This window comes from Dermacentor variabilis, unplaced genomic scaffold (genome assembly GCF_050947875.1).
Source record: "Dermacentor variabilis isolate Ectoservices unplaced genomic scaffold, ASM5094787v1 scaffold_12, whole genome shotgun sequence".
NCBI lineage: Eukaryota > Metazoa > Arthropoda > Arachnida > Ixodida > Ixodidae > Dermacentor > Dermacentor variabilis.
In genome coordinates this window covers 58,353,067-58,370,177 of record NW_027460280.1, presented here as the reverse complement: position 1 = coordinate 58,370,177, position 17,111 = coordinate 58,353,067, and the positions used below count along the sequence as shown (strand labels likewise).

Below are 17,111 nucleotides of genomic sequence, written 5' to 3'. Positions count from 1 at the left end.
ATTGGCTTCGAAGCTCGGAAAGCACGGTGCGTTGCATAATGCCGGTTCCCGAAAGTCAGCTTCGCCTCTCTACGGAATGAAGCTCTACAGGGCACGACACCGCGCATAAACAGTAGTTACTGCTCCTAACACACGCCGCATTATTCAGGTAACTGACCTGTAACAAGAAACAGCGTGAGCTTGCCATTCCCGGTGCGCTGTCGTGCCCCTCATATATATATATACATATTGTAACGACGTAGGATCGACGAGTATGCGTAGCAGCATCGCCAAGAAACGCACTTTATCAGTCGTCCAAGGGAAAAACAACAACGTCTTCTTCGTTTTCCCCGCTTCACATAAAAACCCACGCTACTTCAGCGTCGTCCCCACTAGCGCATACCCGCTGCATTATGGTTCTGCCAAATATAGTTGTGTCATTTGCTCCCCCTTTAGAAAAGATCATCGTCCCGATGATAGAGGCTTGGAAAGCAGCGGTAAAGAACTGCGCAGTCTTGTCAGTCCTCATAGTACGGCTTCATACGAAGCACGTGAACGACCTCGGGTAAATGCCGTCGGCGCTTTGAACAGTGCGAGCTGTCTGGAACTACTTCGTAGTTGACGTCACTGATGCGTCGGAGAACTATGTAGGGCCCGAAGTATTTGCGTAGGAGCTTTTCAGAGAGCCCACGCTGTCGAATAGGTGTCCAGACCCACACTTTGTCGCCGATGTTGTATGTTACGGCTTTGTGCCGAAGATTGTAGCGTCTGGCGTCACAGTACTGTTGTTCGTGGATTCGCAGACGCGCAAGCTGCCTAGCTGCCTCTGCTCGGTGTGTTATCTCTTCAGCACCTGTGTCGTTGTCGTCAAATTCATGAGGGAGCATTGCGTCTAATGTTGTAACCTCACGGCCGTATACGAGACTGAAGGGCGTCTTGCGAGTGGTCTCTTGACGAGCCGTATTGTACGCGAAGGTGACATAAGGTAAAACCTCGTCCCAGTTCCTATGCTCTACATCTACGTACATGCGTATCATATCAGTCAATGTCCTATTGAGTCGTTCTGTCAGTCCGTTCGTTTGAGGGTGTCTTCCGGTGGGCGGTACCACTTAGACGTAGAACGATATCTAGAAACTGGGCTATGCACGCACTACCTCTGTCCGTGACGACTACTGCGGGAGCGCCATGCCTTAAAACGATGGATTCCAGAAAAAATCGTGCCGCTTCATCTGCTGTTGCCCGCTGCAGAGCACTTGTCTCGGCATATCTAGTGAGATAATCCGTGGCGACGATTATCCACCTATTACCAGTAGTAGACGTTGGGAAGGGGCCCAGAAAGTCCATGCCTACTTGTGCAAATGGTGTGCCCGGTACGTCAACAGGGTGCAGTAAGCCGGCTGGTTTGGCGGATGGCGGTTTACGACGTTGGCAATCCAGACATGTCTGAACGTAACGTTTAACGACCGCAGTAAGTCTCGGCCAGTAGTAATTCTGCCGAATCCGTGCCAATGTGCGAGTGTAGCCCAAGTGCCCAGTAGTCGGCTCGTTGTGGCAGGCGTGTAAGATTTCACGTCGAAGCGGTGATGGAAGAACAAGTAAGTAGTTGCTGCCGCTAGGCGAGAAGTTCTTCTTGTAGAGGACGTTGCGACGCAAGCAGTATGATGCCACCCCTCTTGCAAAGAGCCTCGGCACGCTGTTGGTTCGTCCTTCGAGGTAATCAAGCGGCAGCAATTCAATGTCATCCCGTTGCTGGCGTGAAAGATCGGCAGTATCTACGAGTCCCAGAAAAACCGTGTCGTCTTGTGCTGCCGGCTCAACAGGAGACCGAGAAAGGCCGCCGGCGTCTGCGTGCCGTTTTCCCGACTTGTATGTAACAACAAAGTCGAACTCTTGGAGTCGAAGACTCCAGCGGGCGAGCCGGCCGGAAGGATCTTTCAAATTAATGAGCCAGCAGAGGGAATGGTGATCACTAACGACGGTGAAAGACCGGCCATACAAATACGGACGAAATTTCAGAACTGCCCATACCATTGCGAGGCATTCTTTTTCAGTGGTGGAGTAGTTAGCTTCGGCTCGGGATAGTGTCCTACTGGCGTAAGTAATCACTTTTTCGCTGTCGCCCTGCCATTGTACTAGCACCGCCCCTAGACCGACATTACTAGCGTCTGTATGCAATATCGTCGGGGCTTCCTCATCGAAGTGTGCTAATACGGGAGGCGATTGCATGCGTTGCCGGAGCTCGTGGAATGCCCGCTGCTGGTCTTCGCCCCAACTAAAAGGCATATCTTCTCGGGTGAGCTGTGTTAACGGCCATGCGATACGCGAGAAATTCGCAATAAATCGCCGGTAATATGCACAGAGTACCAGAAAACGTCGCACGGCTTTTTTGTCTGATGAAATCGGGAAATTAGCGACGGCGGCAATTTTATCCGGATCAGGTCGGACTTCTTGGCTACTGACGACGTGACCGAGGAACTGGAGCTCATGAAAACCAAAGTGGCACTTCTCAGGCTTCAAAGTGAGACCGGCAGAGCGTATCGCTTCAAAAACAAGTTTTCAGCCTTCGTAAGTGTTCGTCGAACGTTGCGGAAAAGACAATCACGTCATCCAAGTACACCAGGCATGTTTGCCATTTGAGTCCGGAGAGCACAGTGTCCATTAGACGCTGAAATGTTGCTGGCGCCGAACACAAACCGAAAGGAAGTACCTGAAATTCATAAAGTCCGTCAGGCGTCACAAAGGCTGTTTTCTCACGGTCTCTCTCATCCACTTCGATCTGCCAATAACCGCTTTTCAAGTACATTGAGGAAAAGTAGCACGCGTTTCGCAACCTATCCAAGGAATCATCAATACGTGGCAGTGGATAAACGTCCTTCTTTGTGACCTGATTGAGCTTCCGATAGTCGACGCAGAAGCGCAGGCTACCGTCCTTCTTCTTCACTAAAACTACAGGTGATGCCCAAGGACTATTAGATGGTCGAATAACGCCATCTTCCAGCATCGTCTTCACTTGTTTTTGTATTGCTTCGCGTTCCTTTGGGGCCACACGATAAGGGTTTTGTCGGATGGGTCTAGCGTCGACATCAGTAATGATGCGGTGTTTGGTAAGTGGCGTTTGACCAACTCTTGACGCAGAGGAGAAACAGCCCTGGTACTGATTGATGAGCTCAAGAAGACGGTTCCGCTCAACGGCCGTTAACGTCGGATTAACGTCTACAATAAGCGCAGCTGTGTGGATTGTAGAGGCCGACTCCTGCGCTAAGTGGCAGTCTTGTATTTCTGTCACTTCGTCGAAATAGGCGACAGCAGTGCCTCTAACGATGTGTCGGCGCTCCTTATAAAAATTCGTCAGCAAGAGTTCGGCGCTTCCGTCGCTTACATTGATAAGTGCTCTGGCAATGGAGACACCGCAATTCAGTGCTAGCGCACTGATGTGTTCAGCTACTCCAGTCCCAATTTGCAGGCTGTCACAGCGCACCTGTACGAGAGAGCAACTCCGAGGCAAAAGTATGACGTAGTCCGTGGCAATACGTAAGCGAGGTTGTTGTGGCTTCTCATGGGTGACATTATCCGAACTCGCGGCAAATGTCACGCTTCTGTCACGGATGTTAATCACGGCGCCGTACTACCATAGGAAATCCATGCCCAATATAAGTTCTTTACAACACTCAGTAAGGATGACGAGGGTGACGACGAAGGTTGAACCGGCGATTAAGAGTCGTGCCGTGCATTTCCCGACAGGTGTCATCAACTGACCTCCGGCGGTTCGTATGTTGGGCCCGTGCCATGGTGTCTTCACCTTCCTTAGTTTGTCAGCGACCTGTAAGCTTAGGATTGAAAAATGGGAGCCAGTGTCAACCAGAGCGGCTATTTCGTGGCCGTCAATGCAAACGATGAGCTCGGCGCTGACGATTTCAGTTACGTCTTTCGTACTTTTATCCGTCGTATTCGTCGTTGTGCTGGGCGTCTTTTTCGTCAATGTAGTCTTCACGTCGTCGTTCGTCGATAACGGGGGATGTGGAGCAGTTCGAGTATTGGCAACCTCACCCCCGGAGGTCGCTGCGGCTAGTTTCCCCGTCGAGGGCTAGGCGATCTGCCCCTAGTGACGTCGGCAAAACTTCGACGAGTCGGCGAATTGTAGCGCGCCGGAGATGGAGAAGGAGAACGTGGTCGGGGCGTCGTCGTATTTTGTGGCTGACTGTTCACAGGAGCGTCGTTGTAAGCGCGTCGACCGTCGTACGGAGAATAAGCATAGTTGGCAGGGAAGCTTGGTTGTTGAGCGGCGCGATAGTTGTTCCATTTGTGGCAAACTCTATAGACGTGTCCAGCTTCACCACAATGGTAGCACACTGGTCGACGGTCGACGGTGCGCCACAAATCGGTTTTCCGACGCTGATAGTTCGGCGGTAACTCTCCATGGAGCCAAGGAGTGGCGTGCGCATGTCGAAAATACGGCGTTGTTTGTGCTGGCATGATCGGCGGGGTCGGTAGAGTCGCGAGGGTGACGATGACGGCTCTGTTTGTGGCGTAGGTGGTGTTGTAGTTATGGGTGTCAACGGCGTTGAAGTTGCGTTGAGTGGACGGCGAACAGCCTCCGCATAAGTGAGGCGCCGCGGTACGTTCCCACAGTCTGGCGCTGAAAAAGCTTGCCGGACTTCCTCCCGGACTACATCAGCAACAAAAGATAACGCTGGCGTCGGTTCCGTAGGCGCAACCACAAAGCCGACCTGCTGAAGCTCTTCTCGCACCACCTCTCGGACAACTTCACGCAGAGACATGTCATTACTCGCAGCCAGTACGGAAGTGTTCGCCGCCGAGTTGCTCATGTCATGCTGGCGGTATCGTTGATGCAGGGCCCGTTCAATGGCTGTAGCCTCTTTTGTGAACTGTGCCACTGTTGTCGGTGGATTTCTCACAAGGCCGGAAAACAGTTGCTCCTTCACTCCTCGCAAGAGATATCGCAACTTTCTTTCCTCTGGCATGTCTGGGTCTGCCCTTATACGGAAAAGACGGGCCATGTCTTCCGAGAACATAGTAACACTCTCATTGGGCTTTTGAACGCGGATTTCAAGGAGACGCTGCGCGTTTTCCCTCCTGTCGATGCTTGAAAAGGTATCCAGCAGCTGTGCGCGGAAGTCGTCCCACGTGGCAAAGCTCCTCTCCCGGTTTACGTACCACGTACGAGCATTGTCCTTCAAATAGAAATAGACACTCGAGAGTTTGTCCGCCGAGTTGGTCTTATGGTTATACTGGGCGACGCGCTCGAACTGGTCCAGCCAATCTTGGACGTCTTCAAAGGCATCACCATGAAAGCTCTCCGGGACCATAGGATTATGTGGATTCTGTGGACTTGCGATGGAGCTGCGGTGGCCATGTTATTTGTAGGAGGCAAACGATTTCTCGAAGTTTCTTGCAGGGGACTGGACTCGGGCGCTAAGCCTAGCACGCGACGACTGAACCGGTGGACCGGTGTTTCGATGCGCGATGGTGATTCCGGGCTTGATCGTCGGCTCCGCGAAGGGGTGCCAAGCATGAAGAATACCCAGCACCTCCACCAGTGTAACGACGTAGGATCGACGAGTATGCGTAGCAGCACCGCCAAGAAACACACTTTATCAGTCGTTGTTGTTGTTGTTGTAGCCTGTGGCACGTGGCACGTGTGGCTCCTACCCAGGATGGGGGATTGGCCAAGAAATGGGTGGATTATACCAAAATAATATAGAGCATAAATTTCCTAATATATATGGGAATAGCATTGAATAGGGTTGAATTACCGGTTAAAATGTAATCAGGAAGCTGCTGTTGAATGAGTAATAATTAATTTAAAAGTAATAAAAATAGAATTTAGCAGGGCACTCGTTTAGATTCTGTAAGGAATGTTTGGACAGCGAAGCATGCATCCCTATGGCTGAATCCCAAAGTGAACGCCCCGAACGAAAGAATTGCAGGTTCTGTCAAGTCCAGGCCAATTCTTCGAAAAGGTATCTCCAACAATCTTTTTCTTAACGCAGCAAAGCGGCGACAAGATAGAAGAAAGTTCTGTATCGTCTCCTCCTCCTCACAAAAAGAACAAAGGGGAGAAGGAACCAAACCCGACCTGTGTAAATAGAAATTTAGGGAGGGAATGCGGCAGCGTAATTTGGTGAGGCAGACCTCAAGCATCTTTGTGTAACAAGATTCGCTATGCCAGGGAAATGCCAGGTGTTTATACTCTGGAGAAGCTGTCAAATATGGGTTTGATAAGGCTGAGCTAAGTCGTCCAAGGGAAAAACAACAACGTCTTGTTCGTTTTCCTCGCTTCACCTAAACACCCGCGCTACTTCAGCGTCGTCCCCACTGACGCATACCCGCTGCATTATGGTACTGCCAAATATAGTTGTGTCAATATATATATATATATATATATATATATATATATATATATATATATATATGTGTGTGTGTGTGTGTGCGCGTGCGTGCGTGCGTGCGTGCGTGTGTGTGTGTGTGTGTGTGTGTGTGTGTGTGTGTGTGTGTGTGTGTGTGTGTGTGTGTGTGTGTGTGTGTGTGTGTGTGTGTGTGTGTGTGTGTGTGTGTGTGTGTGAAGGTCCCAGTTGTTGCGCGTCACCTATTCCATCCATCCCCTTCGCGTTTGCGTTCGTGTTATGGTCTTTTACGGCAAGCGCAATAATAATGGGACACGTATATACATTCTTTGGATCGAAATGTTTGGAACCCACTCCGCGAGTGACAAGGCCTCTAGTAGGGATCCTGCTGTCCGCCTTCCGATCAAGTTCGCTAATGTCTATGTTATGGGAACTCAGGCATCGCAGCCAGCAGTCGAAGAAGCGGAGGACAAAGTGACTCGTGCGCGCGAGCGGTGGTTCGAGGCTCGGCTGGCCCCGCCGGCTTCTTGCCAATCTTCCGTAGTGGGTAAGCGCCACAAATGAGGAACAAACAAGCAAGCAAGCGCTCTTAGAGGTGCGAGCCATGACAGAGGTTCATCATCATCATCATCATCGCTCCGGGCGCGGCCGGAGGGCCTGCTGGGGTGGACCGGGGGATCGTGCCGTTCCCACATTTGCGACCGTAACGTAGGACCCCGGCTGCGTTCCAGGACGGACTATGATATTGGGGAAGGCGGGCGGCGTCCGTTACACGGCCAGTAGCGACGCCTGCGTGGCCTGGTGCGTGAGCATCTCCGCGGTGCGAGCTGCAGCTCTGGCGTTCGCTGAAGAGCGTTTCCGCCGGCTCCTCTGTCACCGTCATCGGGTCCGACATGGGACACTGAGGAGGAGCGGTCTCCCATGCGCTGCTGAAGCTTCCGGCGCCACCGTTGGAGAAGGGACCTGCCGGCGCGGTTACTGCATCAACGCGACAAGTTGTCGAAGCACAGAGACCACGCATGGCTCCAAACCCGACGACGCGGCCGCGTCCAGCGACTCGACGACATCGGAGAGCGACGCTGACTGGACCGTTGACGGTAATGGAGCCGCCAAGGCACGCAAAGAAAGGCAAGCTGTCGAAGAAAACGGCTCGGAAGAACCGCTCGTCGGGTAGCGAAGCCGAGAACAAGAGCGGCGCGCCGTCCTCGTCCGAGCAGTGCGAAGTCTCGGACTCTGACAGCGGTTCCTCGGCGCCGGCCGGCGGCAGTGGCAGCGAAGACAACGATGACGACGATTCCGAAGAGGAGTTCGATGACGGCTACGACGAGAACCTCATGGGCGCTTGAGGTCTGGTGCCAACGGTAGTGGAAGCGGCACCGTTCGAGCGACGATCATCATCATCTGCGATCTTTCCCTCCTGTTAGCTGCGTGGTGCGGTGCCGTGTTTTCTCTGTGCGGTGGAATGGCAGTGAGCGGGCGGCTGCTATTTCCAGCGACCTGCTGCGTGCACTCGTCAGAACGAGGTCGAGGAGGAAGACCGGACCAGCTGTGCCCCGGGAATGGTTTAGGGCGTTCTGGTTCCAGCCAGACCTCGACAATTCGGAGGCTCCACCACCGGGTCCGCCGCATCTTCGCGAAGCCTATGTCCATGAAGCCAGCCAGGTTTAGGGCCTTCGGGTTCCTTGAAGACCTTGCAAAGTTTGCCCGCCGCCGGGGGTGCGGTGCCGTCGCTGCAAGCCGCCGTGGGCCATTGCCATCATCGCCTTCGCAGAGGGAGGGGCAGTATGGGAACTCCGGCATCGGAGGCAGCAGTCGAAGAAGTGGAGGAGAAAGTGACTCGCGAGCGCGAGCGGTGGTGTGACGCTCGGCCGGGCGCTCTTGGGCGCCCAGCCGAGTCTGGGGCCTGCTGGCGTGGACTGAAGGATCGCGCCGTTCCCACACTGTATATGCATCGATCTCAACTTCTGGATCCTTCATGCAGTGAGTTCTCCAGTGCTCCAGCACGTAGCCCGCGACGCCACGTCCTGTACCTCTGTCACACATGAAGTCATGCGACTAAAGGTCAGATGGCTTGCAGATTGTCACGGATTCGTAAGAGGGTACATGTTCTCGGCATGTCGGAAATACGGTGCTGTCTACCAGGTTTTCTGTCACACCATAAAATTATGCATATCCCACACACTGTGGGAATAAATGTAAGGGAAGCGTTCCATGCTGGATGCTTTGACTGACGATAATTAGCGGTGATGTTGACGCCTAAAGTTTAATTTCCACAACGTTTAGTCTAACACGAGAGTGGTGAGTTGATGTTAAACGTTACCTTGCGGGTACCACTGCTGTTTGTCTGGGTAGTACACATAACACACAGGTAGATGTGTTTGAGGTGTTGTTGTGCGCCATATTTAATAACCTCCGAGAGAGTTGAGCATAGTCATTGCCTCACATAGCACATCGCATTGTGGAAGAAGTATTGAACTTGGATTAGATTATGGGGCTGTACGTGCCAAAACCAGAATTGGATTATGAGGCACGCCGTAGTGGCAGACTCCGGATTAATTTTGACACCGTGATGTTATTTAACATCTCCCAAAATATAAGTCCGCGTGCGTTTTCTATTTCGCCCCCGTCGAAATGCGGCTGCCACGGTTGGGATTCAATCCACGGCATCAAGCAATGCCATAACCGCAAAGCTAACGCGGCGGGCACAGGAGTGATGATTTGACGGTCGACCGCTTTCGTAGTGTCGCCTGGACCCTGCTGTGCGCTTTAATTAATGCGGCTTTGCTTCTGCACGCCCTGCGTAGTTTGTCCGCTTGACATATTTGGTGGGTGGTGGTGATAAACTTTAATAAATATTGAGCCGTATCTAAAGCTATTCCTGGGTTGGCCCTTGGTCTCGTGAAGTGGCCAGCAGTCGGTGACGTCCGGCGAGTTCCGAAGCCCAGCCCACCAGCTGCTTTTGGACAGCTGGGTCGGAGCTGGACACCGCGACCTCCCATCGCTCGAGGTCAGTGAGTTGCCATTCTGATGGCGGCTGGAACTCAGAGCATATGTACAGTATGTGATGGAAATCAGCTCTTGGGGTTCCGCATAAGGTACACTCTGGAGAGAACAGCCCTGGGTGCATTAGTGCTAGAAGGGCGGGGGAGAGAAAAGTGCGTGATTGTAGCTGGCGCCACGTCACCTGCTCTAATTTAGTGAGTGATTTGTGAGGGGGAGGATAGTGGAGTCGTTGCTCTCTGTAGTGGAGTGAAATTTCGTGGTATGTGACCAGTCGGTCACGGGCGCTTCCTAGCTCGGCGGCTTGCCCTGCTCGGTTGACGTACGCTCGAGCGGTGTCATGGGCGGCTTCGTTGCCTGGATGGCCCGCGTGCGCGGGGACCCATATGAGTTGAATGGGCCTAGTGGGGGGCTGAGAGGAGTTGAGAATTTTATGGGCGACGGCATGCGTCCGTCCTTTTGCAAAGTTTCTAATCGTGGTTTTTGAGTCACTGAATACGACTGTGGCAGTGGTTGAGGAGATCGCAAGGGCAATTGCAGCTTCTTCGGCTTCTAGCGAGGTGTGCGTTAGGACCGATACAGCTGCTAGAGGTGAAAGATTGTTACCGATTGCGCAAATGGCAAAGGCTGGCTGAGTGGTGTATGCCGCGGCATCTACGTAGACAGCCTCCGTGTGCTGGTTGTAACGTTTGTGTAGTGCCTGGGCTCTTGCTGCGCGTCGAGCGTGGTGGTGGACTGGGTGCATGTTTTTTGAGAGTGGATGCACTGTTAGAAGCTTTTGGGTGGCCCCGGGGGTGGGGTATGTAGGTCGGAGAGTGTTGGTTGGGTTAAGACCTAGGTTCTTAATAATGCTGCGGCCTGTAGGGGTGGAGGAGAGACGTTCAAGTTGTGCCGTTCGGTGAGCTTCGGTAAGCTCGGCTAGTGTGTTATGTATGCCCATGAGTAAAAAGCCGTTCGTTGGAGGTGTGTCGAGGGAGGTTGAGGGCGGTCTTGTATGCCTGGCGAATCAGGGCGTTGATTTTCTCTTCTTCTGCTCTCGTGAGGAAGAGATATGGGAGAGAGTATACTATGCGGCTGACGACGAATGCTTTAACTAGGCGACGGAGGTCATGTTCTCTCATGCCCCTGTGTCGGTTGCAATTCGTCGTATGAGCCGCATTGTCTGATGGACGGTGTTTGTGAGTTTGGTTATCGTGGCGGTGTTCTTGCCGTTGCCCTGGAGTAAGATGCCTAGGATTCGGACCTTTTCCACTTCTGGGATGCGGGTGCCGTCCAACGTGAGTTTTATTGGAGGTGAGGGGCTTAGGTCCGTCCTACATCTAGGTGGTCGAAGAATGAGTAACTCGGATTTAGTAGGGGAGCATACCAGGCCGACGGTTGCAGCATGCGCTGCCACCAGGTCGGCACCGGACTGCAATGTTTCTTCTATGTCTCCGGCATTTCATGTGGTTGTCCACAGTGTAATGTCGTCGGCATAGAAGGAGTGCGAGAGATTAGGTACTGCGTTTAACGCCTTGGCCATGGGCATGAGTGTTATGTTGAAGAGCAGCGGCGAGAGGATTGACCCTTGCGGGGTGCCTCTGCTGCCGAGTGCGAAGGTTGGGGAGGAGAGAGATCCGAAGCTGATTTCTGCTGTGCGGTGTCTTAGGAAAGCTGAAATGTATTTGAAGGTGCGCGGGCCGGTGCCTAGTGCCGAGAGCGCTTCTAGGATGGCGGAGTGGTTGACGTTGTCAAGGCTTTGGTTAGGTCCAAAGCTAGTATTTCTCGCGTGCGTTTTGCATTTCGGGGGTGGAGGGCCTCTTCTGCAATCTGAAGCATAACGTCCTGTGTGGACAGGTGACTGCGGAAGCCAATCATCGTGTCGGGGAATAGGTCGTGATCGTCCATATGGTTCTGTATGCGTTCCAGGATCACATGTTCGAACAGTTTGCCTAGACAGGATGTGATGGAGATTGGGCGTAGTTTTTTTAGATCTAGGGGTTTGCCTGGTTTCGGAATAAAGGTTATGCGGGTGTGCGTCCATTGGGCTGGTAGCGCTCCATCTTGCCAGTACCTGTTGAAGAGGTCAGTTATAGCCTGTATGGACCGCTCGCCCAGATTCCTGAGCATCTTGTTGTTGATTTTGTCTGCCTCCGGGGCCGAAGTGGTGCGTAGTTTCTGTATGGCAGCTTTAACTACCCATTTGGAAATGTCCTCATCTAGTGTAGGATTGGGGCCGCCGGTGTAAGTAGGGAGCGGGGTAGGTGGAGTTGTGGTAAGGTAATGTGCTTTAAGAGCGTCTAACAAGACGTCATTCTGCAGAGGGAGCTTGTGCAGAATGTGGTTGACATTCTTCCTTTGCGCTGCTTTTGTGCCTCCTGGTTCGAGCAAGCAACGAAGAAACGTCCACGTGTCTCTGAGGCCGAGGTTGCCGCTCATACGATCGCACAGCTGGCCCCATTGCTGGTGTGCCAGTTGGCTTGCATGTGCTTCAATCTCCTTTACGAGAGCGGCTATGCGCCGCTTAAGTGGCCGATTGCGTTTGTGAGCGAGCCACCTTTTTTGAAGGCTGGCATGCGCTTCACAAAGATGTAGTAAGCGACTCTGCATTGCAGACTCTGCATGCCGTCTCTGCATTTGGGGTGTTAGGGATTGTGGATGTGGCCCCAGCCACGTCCTTTGTGAGGGTTTGTGTCCAGGAACTTGTCCTAGTCCACCACCTCTAGGCGTCGTTTTCTAACCTGGGCCAAGGTTGTGAGGTTGAGATCGGTGCTGAGTATATAGTGATCACTACCGAACGAGTGCTGCGTGTTTGTCCAATGACTGTTGGGGAGGTGTTTTGAGAGGGTTAGGTCCTGGCTGGTGTTGTGTTGAATGCTTGTTCCGATCCTTGTGGGTTGATCTATGTCGTTGGGCAGGGATAAGCCTTCGTTCTGGATGAGTCCAAAGCGAGGTGCCTTTACGACAGTTTTTACGGTAGCCCCAACTGGTATGGTTGGCGTTAAAGTCTCCTATTATCAGAATGGGGTGGTCCGCACTGATCGTGAATGCCTTGCGCATTGCTGCAATGAGAGGTGCCGGAGGGCCTTTTGGCGGGCTATATATGTTTAGTATGAAGAGGCTGCTGCCCTTGCGTGTGCGGGGTAAGAGTTCTACTAGGAGGCCGTCTATGTCATCAAGCTCTAAAGCGTGCTCAATTGCGGTTACGGTGAACCAGTGTCGCTACTCGCGTTCGTGGCATCACGCTGGTTGATACATGAACTGTGTAGTTTCGAAGCTTGACATTACAGAGAGTTTCTTGCAATGCTATAACGGTAGGTATCTCGTCTGCTGAGAGGTTTTGGAGGTGAAGTTGCAGGTTGTTGCGCTTCGCTCGGAAGCTCCTGCAATTCCACTGCCACACTCGAATGCAGCTACGCTGTGTAGCTATGTTGGGGGGGGGGGGGGGGGGCAACTGACGGATCTATGAGATTTGGGCCGTGTGGCTGGGTGATGAATGTTCCTTGTATGTGGGGCTGAATTTGAGCCATAGAGGCCGCATGTGCGCCTTGACGTCGCTCGAGGGCAGTCATCCGGCCTGCAATGTTTGTCATCCATTCTGCAGTATCAGTGCGTAGGGCGTTCGTTTTGTTCGAGACTGAATTATCGAGGTTAACTGAGTGAGCGCAGCTGTATCTACTGAGTTGGGGGGGAGGGTCATATTCAGCTTGCGCCTTGCGTTTAACTGGGGGTTGCGAGTAGGTGACACAGCGCGTGAGGAGGAGGTGGAGGCAGGGGAAGGAGTGAGTTGCTTAGGTGTGATAGTTTGTACTGGGTTGGGGGGGACAAAATTATTTGTAGGCTGTTCTCTCCTGAGAAGTAGTTGTAATTGTTGGCGGTGCTCTGCAATTTGTAAACTCTGCTGTCTGAGTTGTGCTCTGAGCTCTTCATTCTCTTTAGCGAGCGAGGGAGGTCCCGGCTTCCAGCTCACCTGTTTATCCATGGGCTGGGCTTTCGGTCCCGGTAGTGGCGGGAAGGAGCCGGACCGGCTCCTGTGCTGGCTTTTCCGTGAGACGGACCTGGAACCGGTTCTGGATTTGTTCCGAAGCCGGCTGCGTGATGACCGGGACTGGTGAGCCGTGCTCTCGGTGGATGAAGACCCGGCGGGATTGTCTATGGTGGTTGTAGCATTGGTGTTGGGTTTTGGGTTGCCAGCCCGGTCGAACCGGACTTTGCATTTTTTGGACCCCGTGAAGTGGGAGCCACCGCACAGGATACATTTGGAGTCGCACGTGGGAGTTGAAGTTGCCGGATGGGTGTCGCCGCATCTGCGACATCGGTTGCTGACACCTTGCGGGCGGACGTCCGATCGGTGGCCCGGTCTCCAGCAGTTAAAACAGGCCTCTACCTTGGCTTTGAAGGGGTGGCAGTTATAGACGGCTCCGTAGAAGTTGAGCTGTTTGGGAACCTCCTTGGTTTTAACGAAGGTGATCAGGATTGATTTAGTGCGGCCCAAAGGGCGCGCGTCTGCTATTGTGTAGGATCGGCTAGGGTTTAGTGCGACGAGGTCGTTGAATATGTCTTCTTGGCTTTGGTTGTAGATTGCGTTGTAGAGAATTCCACGTACGGCATCGTCGGGCGCGGCGATGTAAGCCTTTACCAGGAATTGCTTGTCGTTGAGTTGGACCGTCTACAGCTGCACGTAGTTTTTGGCACGCACCTCGGCAGGGGTGCTGATTGTGAATGAGTTATTGTGCGGGTTAACTTTGCCGGGCGTCATGGTAGTTGAGCTTCACAGCCGCGCACACAATAGGCAGCAGCGCGCCGCCGTTACATTGTCGAAGATCCAATCCGCCACCAGGTCGGAAAATTACTTTCAGATCCGTAGCCGGGAGTTTTAGTAGTGGAGCATGACGTTTAAGTTTTGTAGAAATAGTCTTGCCTTGATTAGGCGACGCCGACGTGGCCGGACCGGCGGATGGGTGAGCTTGGGAAGCCTTCAGAGCCGGATTCGCAGTGGCTAGGGTGGGGAAGACCACATTGTGGGCTTAGATTGCTCTCGACCAGCGCGGGTCGTTAGCGAAGTCTTCGGGGCGGATTTCGTCGCCTTCTACGCTGTAAACCATCGTTGCCGAGGCCAATACGCAGGCGATGCGAGTCTAGACGCACCGGTGGCCGTAGGCCTAACCGGCGGCCGCGGCGGCGGGGGCCCTTGTTGTGCTAGGTACAACGCGAGACCTAGCGTTCCGCCCCTGGCTCGGAGCGGTAGAGTCCTTTTCGGGCAAAAACGATCGGAATTGCACAGAAAATGGTGGGAACGGGTGCCGAACACCTTCACTGACCGATTATGGGTGGTATCAGTCCATTTCACGTCGAAAATCCGCCGTCCCGAGTGAAAATCCACGGAGCCGAGGTAAGGTGCGTCCGCTCGCTCCGCCGGCCACCTGGCGGTCCTCACATATTTGCATGGTGTTTTTTTTTTTTTCAGAAATCGCAGCAACGTACTGTACCGTAACTTGAACTTAAGCTTATCCAGTTTCCCCGCAACCGCCGTCGTATAGTAGTAGGATTTGGTTACCTTCTCACGTCAACTTCCCCCCTCCCTTGTATGAGAACTGCCTCTTCTCCCTACAGTTCTATCTACGTCCCCTCTGAACTCGCACCTTAGTAGAAAGGGAAGCGCTGCAGTTTCTGCAATGCTCTTGAGGGGAATCACGGATAACTACGGCTGGCGACGGCCAGGGAGCTCCAGAGGGCATTGTGCACATTCGACGCGGTGGGGTGAAAACGAGTTTCTAGCGTCGCCTTTCCTCTCTGACTCGCTCCGGTCACGTATGCACACGCTGCACATACATGACCGTGTGCATACACGGTCATGTATGCACACGCGCCGTTGCAGTTGCCGCCGTCGTGCTGTCCTAGTATCAACGGCGCATACTGGCGCAGCCATAATTTTTTTTCGAGGTAGGACGGGGGTTGCTTGCACTTGACTAAGGGAAGTGGGGTGGGGAGAGTGAGCGGGCAGCTCTTTTATGTCGTTTAATGCCATATCCTGGTAGAAATTTCGAATAAGAGGGACACATACCCAGTGTGCCCCCCCCTCCCTCCTCGCGGCTTCATTAGCGCCAGTAAGCGCATACGCGGCCCCAGCGCGTGGAGGGTTAAGAAGCTCCAGGGATGGGCAGTGCGTTTGACTGCAAAAATGACGAAGCCAAGTGGACGCAACGTCACGCTTTGCTCAATCGGCCTTGCCGGAGCCACGGCAGTTCTGGCTTCCGCTGCTAGCATGAGCGTTGCGCACACATACGTTAGCGTTTCTGCTGAGGTGTGTGCATACACTAGTCTGGGCGTATAGTAAACGTCAAGCTAAATTTATCATGTTTACTATCCGCCGTTTACTATCGTGTTAGAACACCGTGTGAGGACCTCGAGCGCAACCCTTTGAGCGTATAGTAAACGTCAAGTAAATTTATCATGTTTACTATCCGCCGTTTACTATCGTGTTAGAACACCGTGTGAGGACCTCGAGCGCAACCCTTCTTGCTATCGTTTTCAATGCTTCGCCTTCAGGCGAAACTGACAATTTTTATAATTTCATCAACAACCGTGCCTTGGTCAGCACGAGAAAGGAACCACGACCATAACATAGGAGTCTATGCCCCCGCGGATACAATAACAGACGAATGCCTGCGGCTTGACGGCACCGGGCTGAAACTTTATCCTTCCTTCGTATGCCCTCCTCAATTCTCGTTTTTCAGCAGCACGGCAAAAGCCGAAGTGCAACGAAATAAAATTCGTCAAGAAAAAAGGAATAAATTGTAAAGAGCTCTCGGATTGTATGCAAGGCACATCCTGCTCTCGATTTGCGCTGAACTCATGGACAGGCAAATGACACGTAGCGAAGCATTGCGTAGCATTTCGTACACGCTCCAGCTCGCTCTAAATGACAAATGTTCCAATCGAACTGAAGAAAGATTTAGAAGCTTGTTGCATAAAATTAAACCTATTAACATCGTATGCGTACGATAACATTGGCTGGCAAGGTATCTCGCGATATCTAGCATAACTGCACCGATGAAGCTACGCCGGCTTCACTGTTTAGTCAATCAGTGCGTTTCAAGCGCTATATGAGAGTGAAACACAAGCCGCCAAGAGAGCGGCGCGACAGACGGAAAGAGAAAGCCAGAGAGCCGCGCTTTCAACATAACGCACTACATCGCACATCGCAGCTCTTCGAAGAGGCGCAAACTTCGCAAAACCATAACCTCACACAGAGTCATATCGCATAAACGAAGTAAAAGCAGGAAAAGCATGTGTGTGCGCACGTATAGAAGTCAGCGGGATCACGAGAAGCCGGCTGCATGTTCAGAAACGATGGCACGAAACAAACAAAAGAAAAACACGTCACTTTGAATTTTAGGCGCCAAAAATTGATGTAAATGTGGCCAATAAATCTGCAGCTAGCAGACGAATGCGGTCGAAGGAAAAATGCCAAGAGCACTAACTCGTTACCGCCAGTCACGTATGTGACACGCACAAAGGAAACTCAGCACCGGGAAACAAAATGTTATTTTACCTGCCATACGCTTGTGTTGTGCGCGTCGGCTTCTCTCCTTGGTGTCGCTTTAACCTTTTATTGTAAACTTGTATTTGAAAGGACGTTGTTATTGAACGTGGTAAAGAGGCGAGCGTAACGTGGAAGGCAGTGGGAAAATAAACGTCACATTTTATAATGCACTACTTATTATTTCTCGGAGGCGCTCTGCAAAGGCAATAAATAATGTGCAAAATTCTGACCAATGGCTAGCC

At 52.5% G+C, this 17,111-nt stretch overlaps 1 protein-coding gene across 8 annotated transcripts in view; it reads right to left on the bottom strand.

Annotated features, from left to right (window-relative positions):
• Nucleotides 1-17,110, bottom strand: part of LOC142565956 (uncharacterized) — a 103,261-nt gene extending 86,151 nt beyond the window's left edge. For 3 of the 8 annotated variants that reach the window (XR_012824930.1, XR_012824932.1, XR_012824931.1), the window contains exon 1: nt 16,879-17,110. Coding sequence is in view for 1 of the 8 variants with exons in the window: in XM_075676593.1 (XP_075532708.1) it covers nt 16,879-16,885 (7 nt within the window). In the remaining 7 variants the exon portion in view is untranslated. The remainder of the gene's footprint in view (nt 1-16,878) is intronic. The other 5 variants (XR_012824926.1, XR_012824927.1, XR_012824929.1 and 2 more) reach the window with 5 other exon arrangements.
• Nucleotide 17,111: the final 1 nt, after the last annotated feature.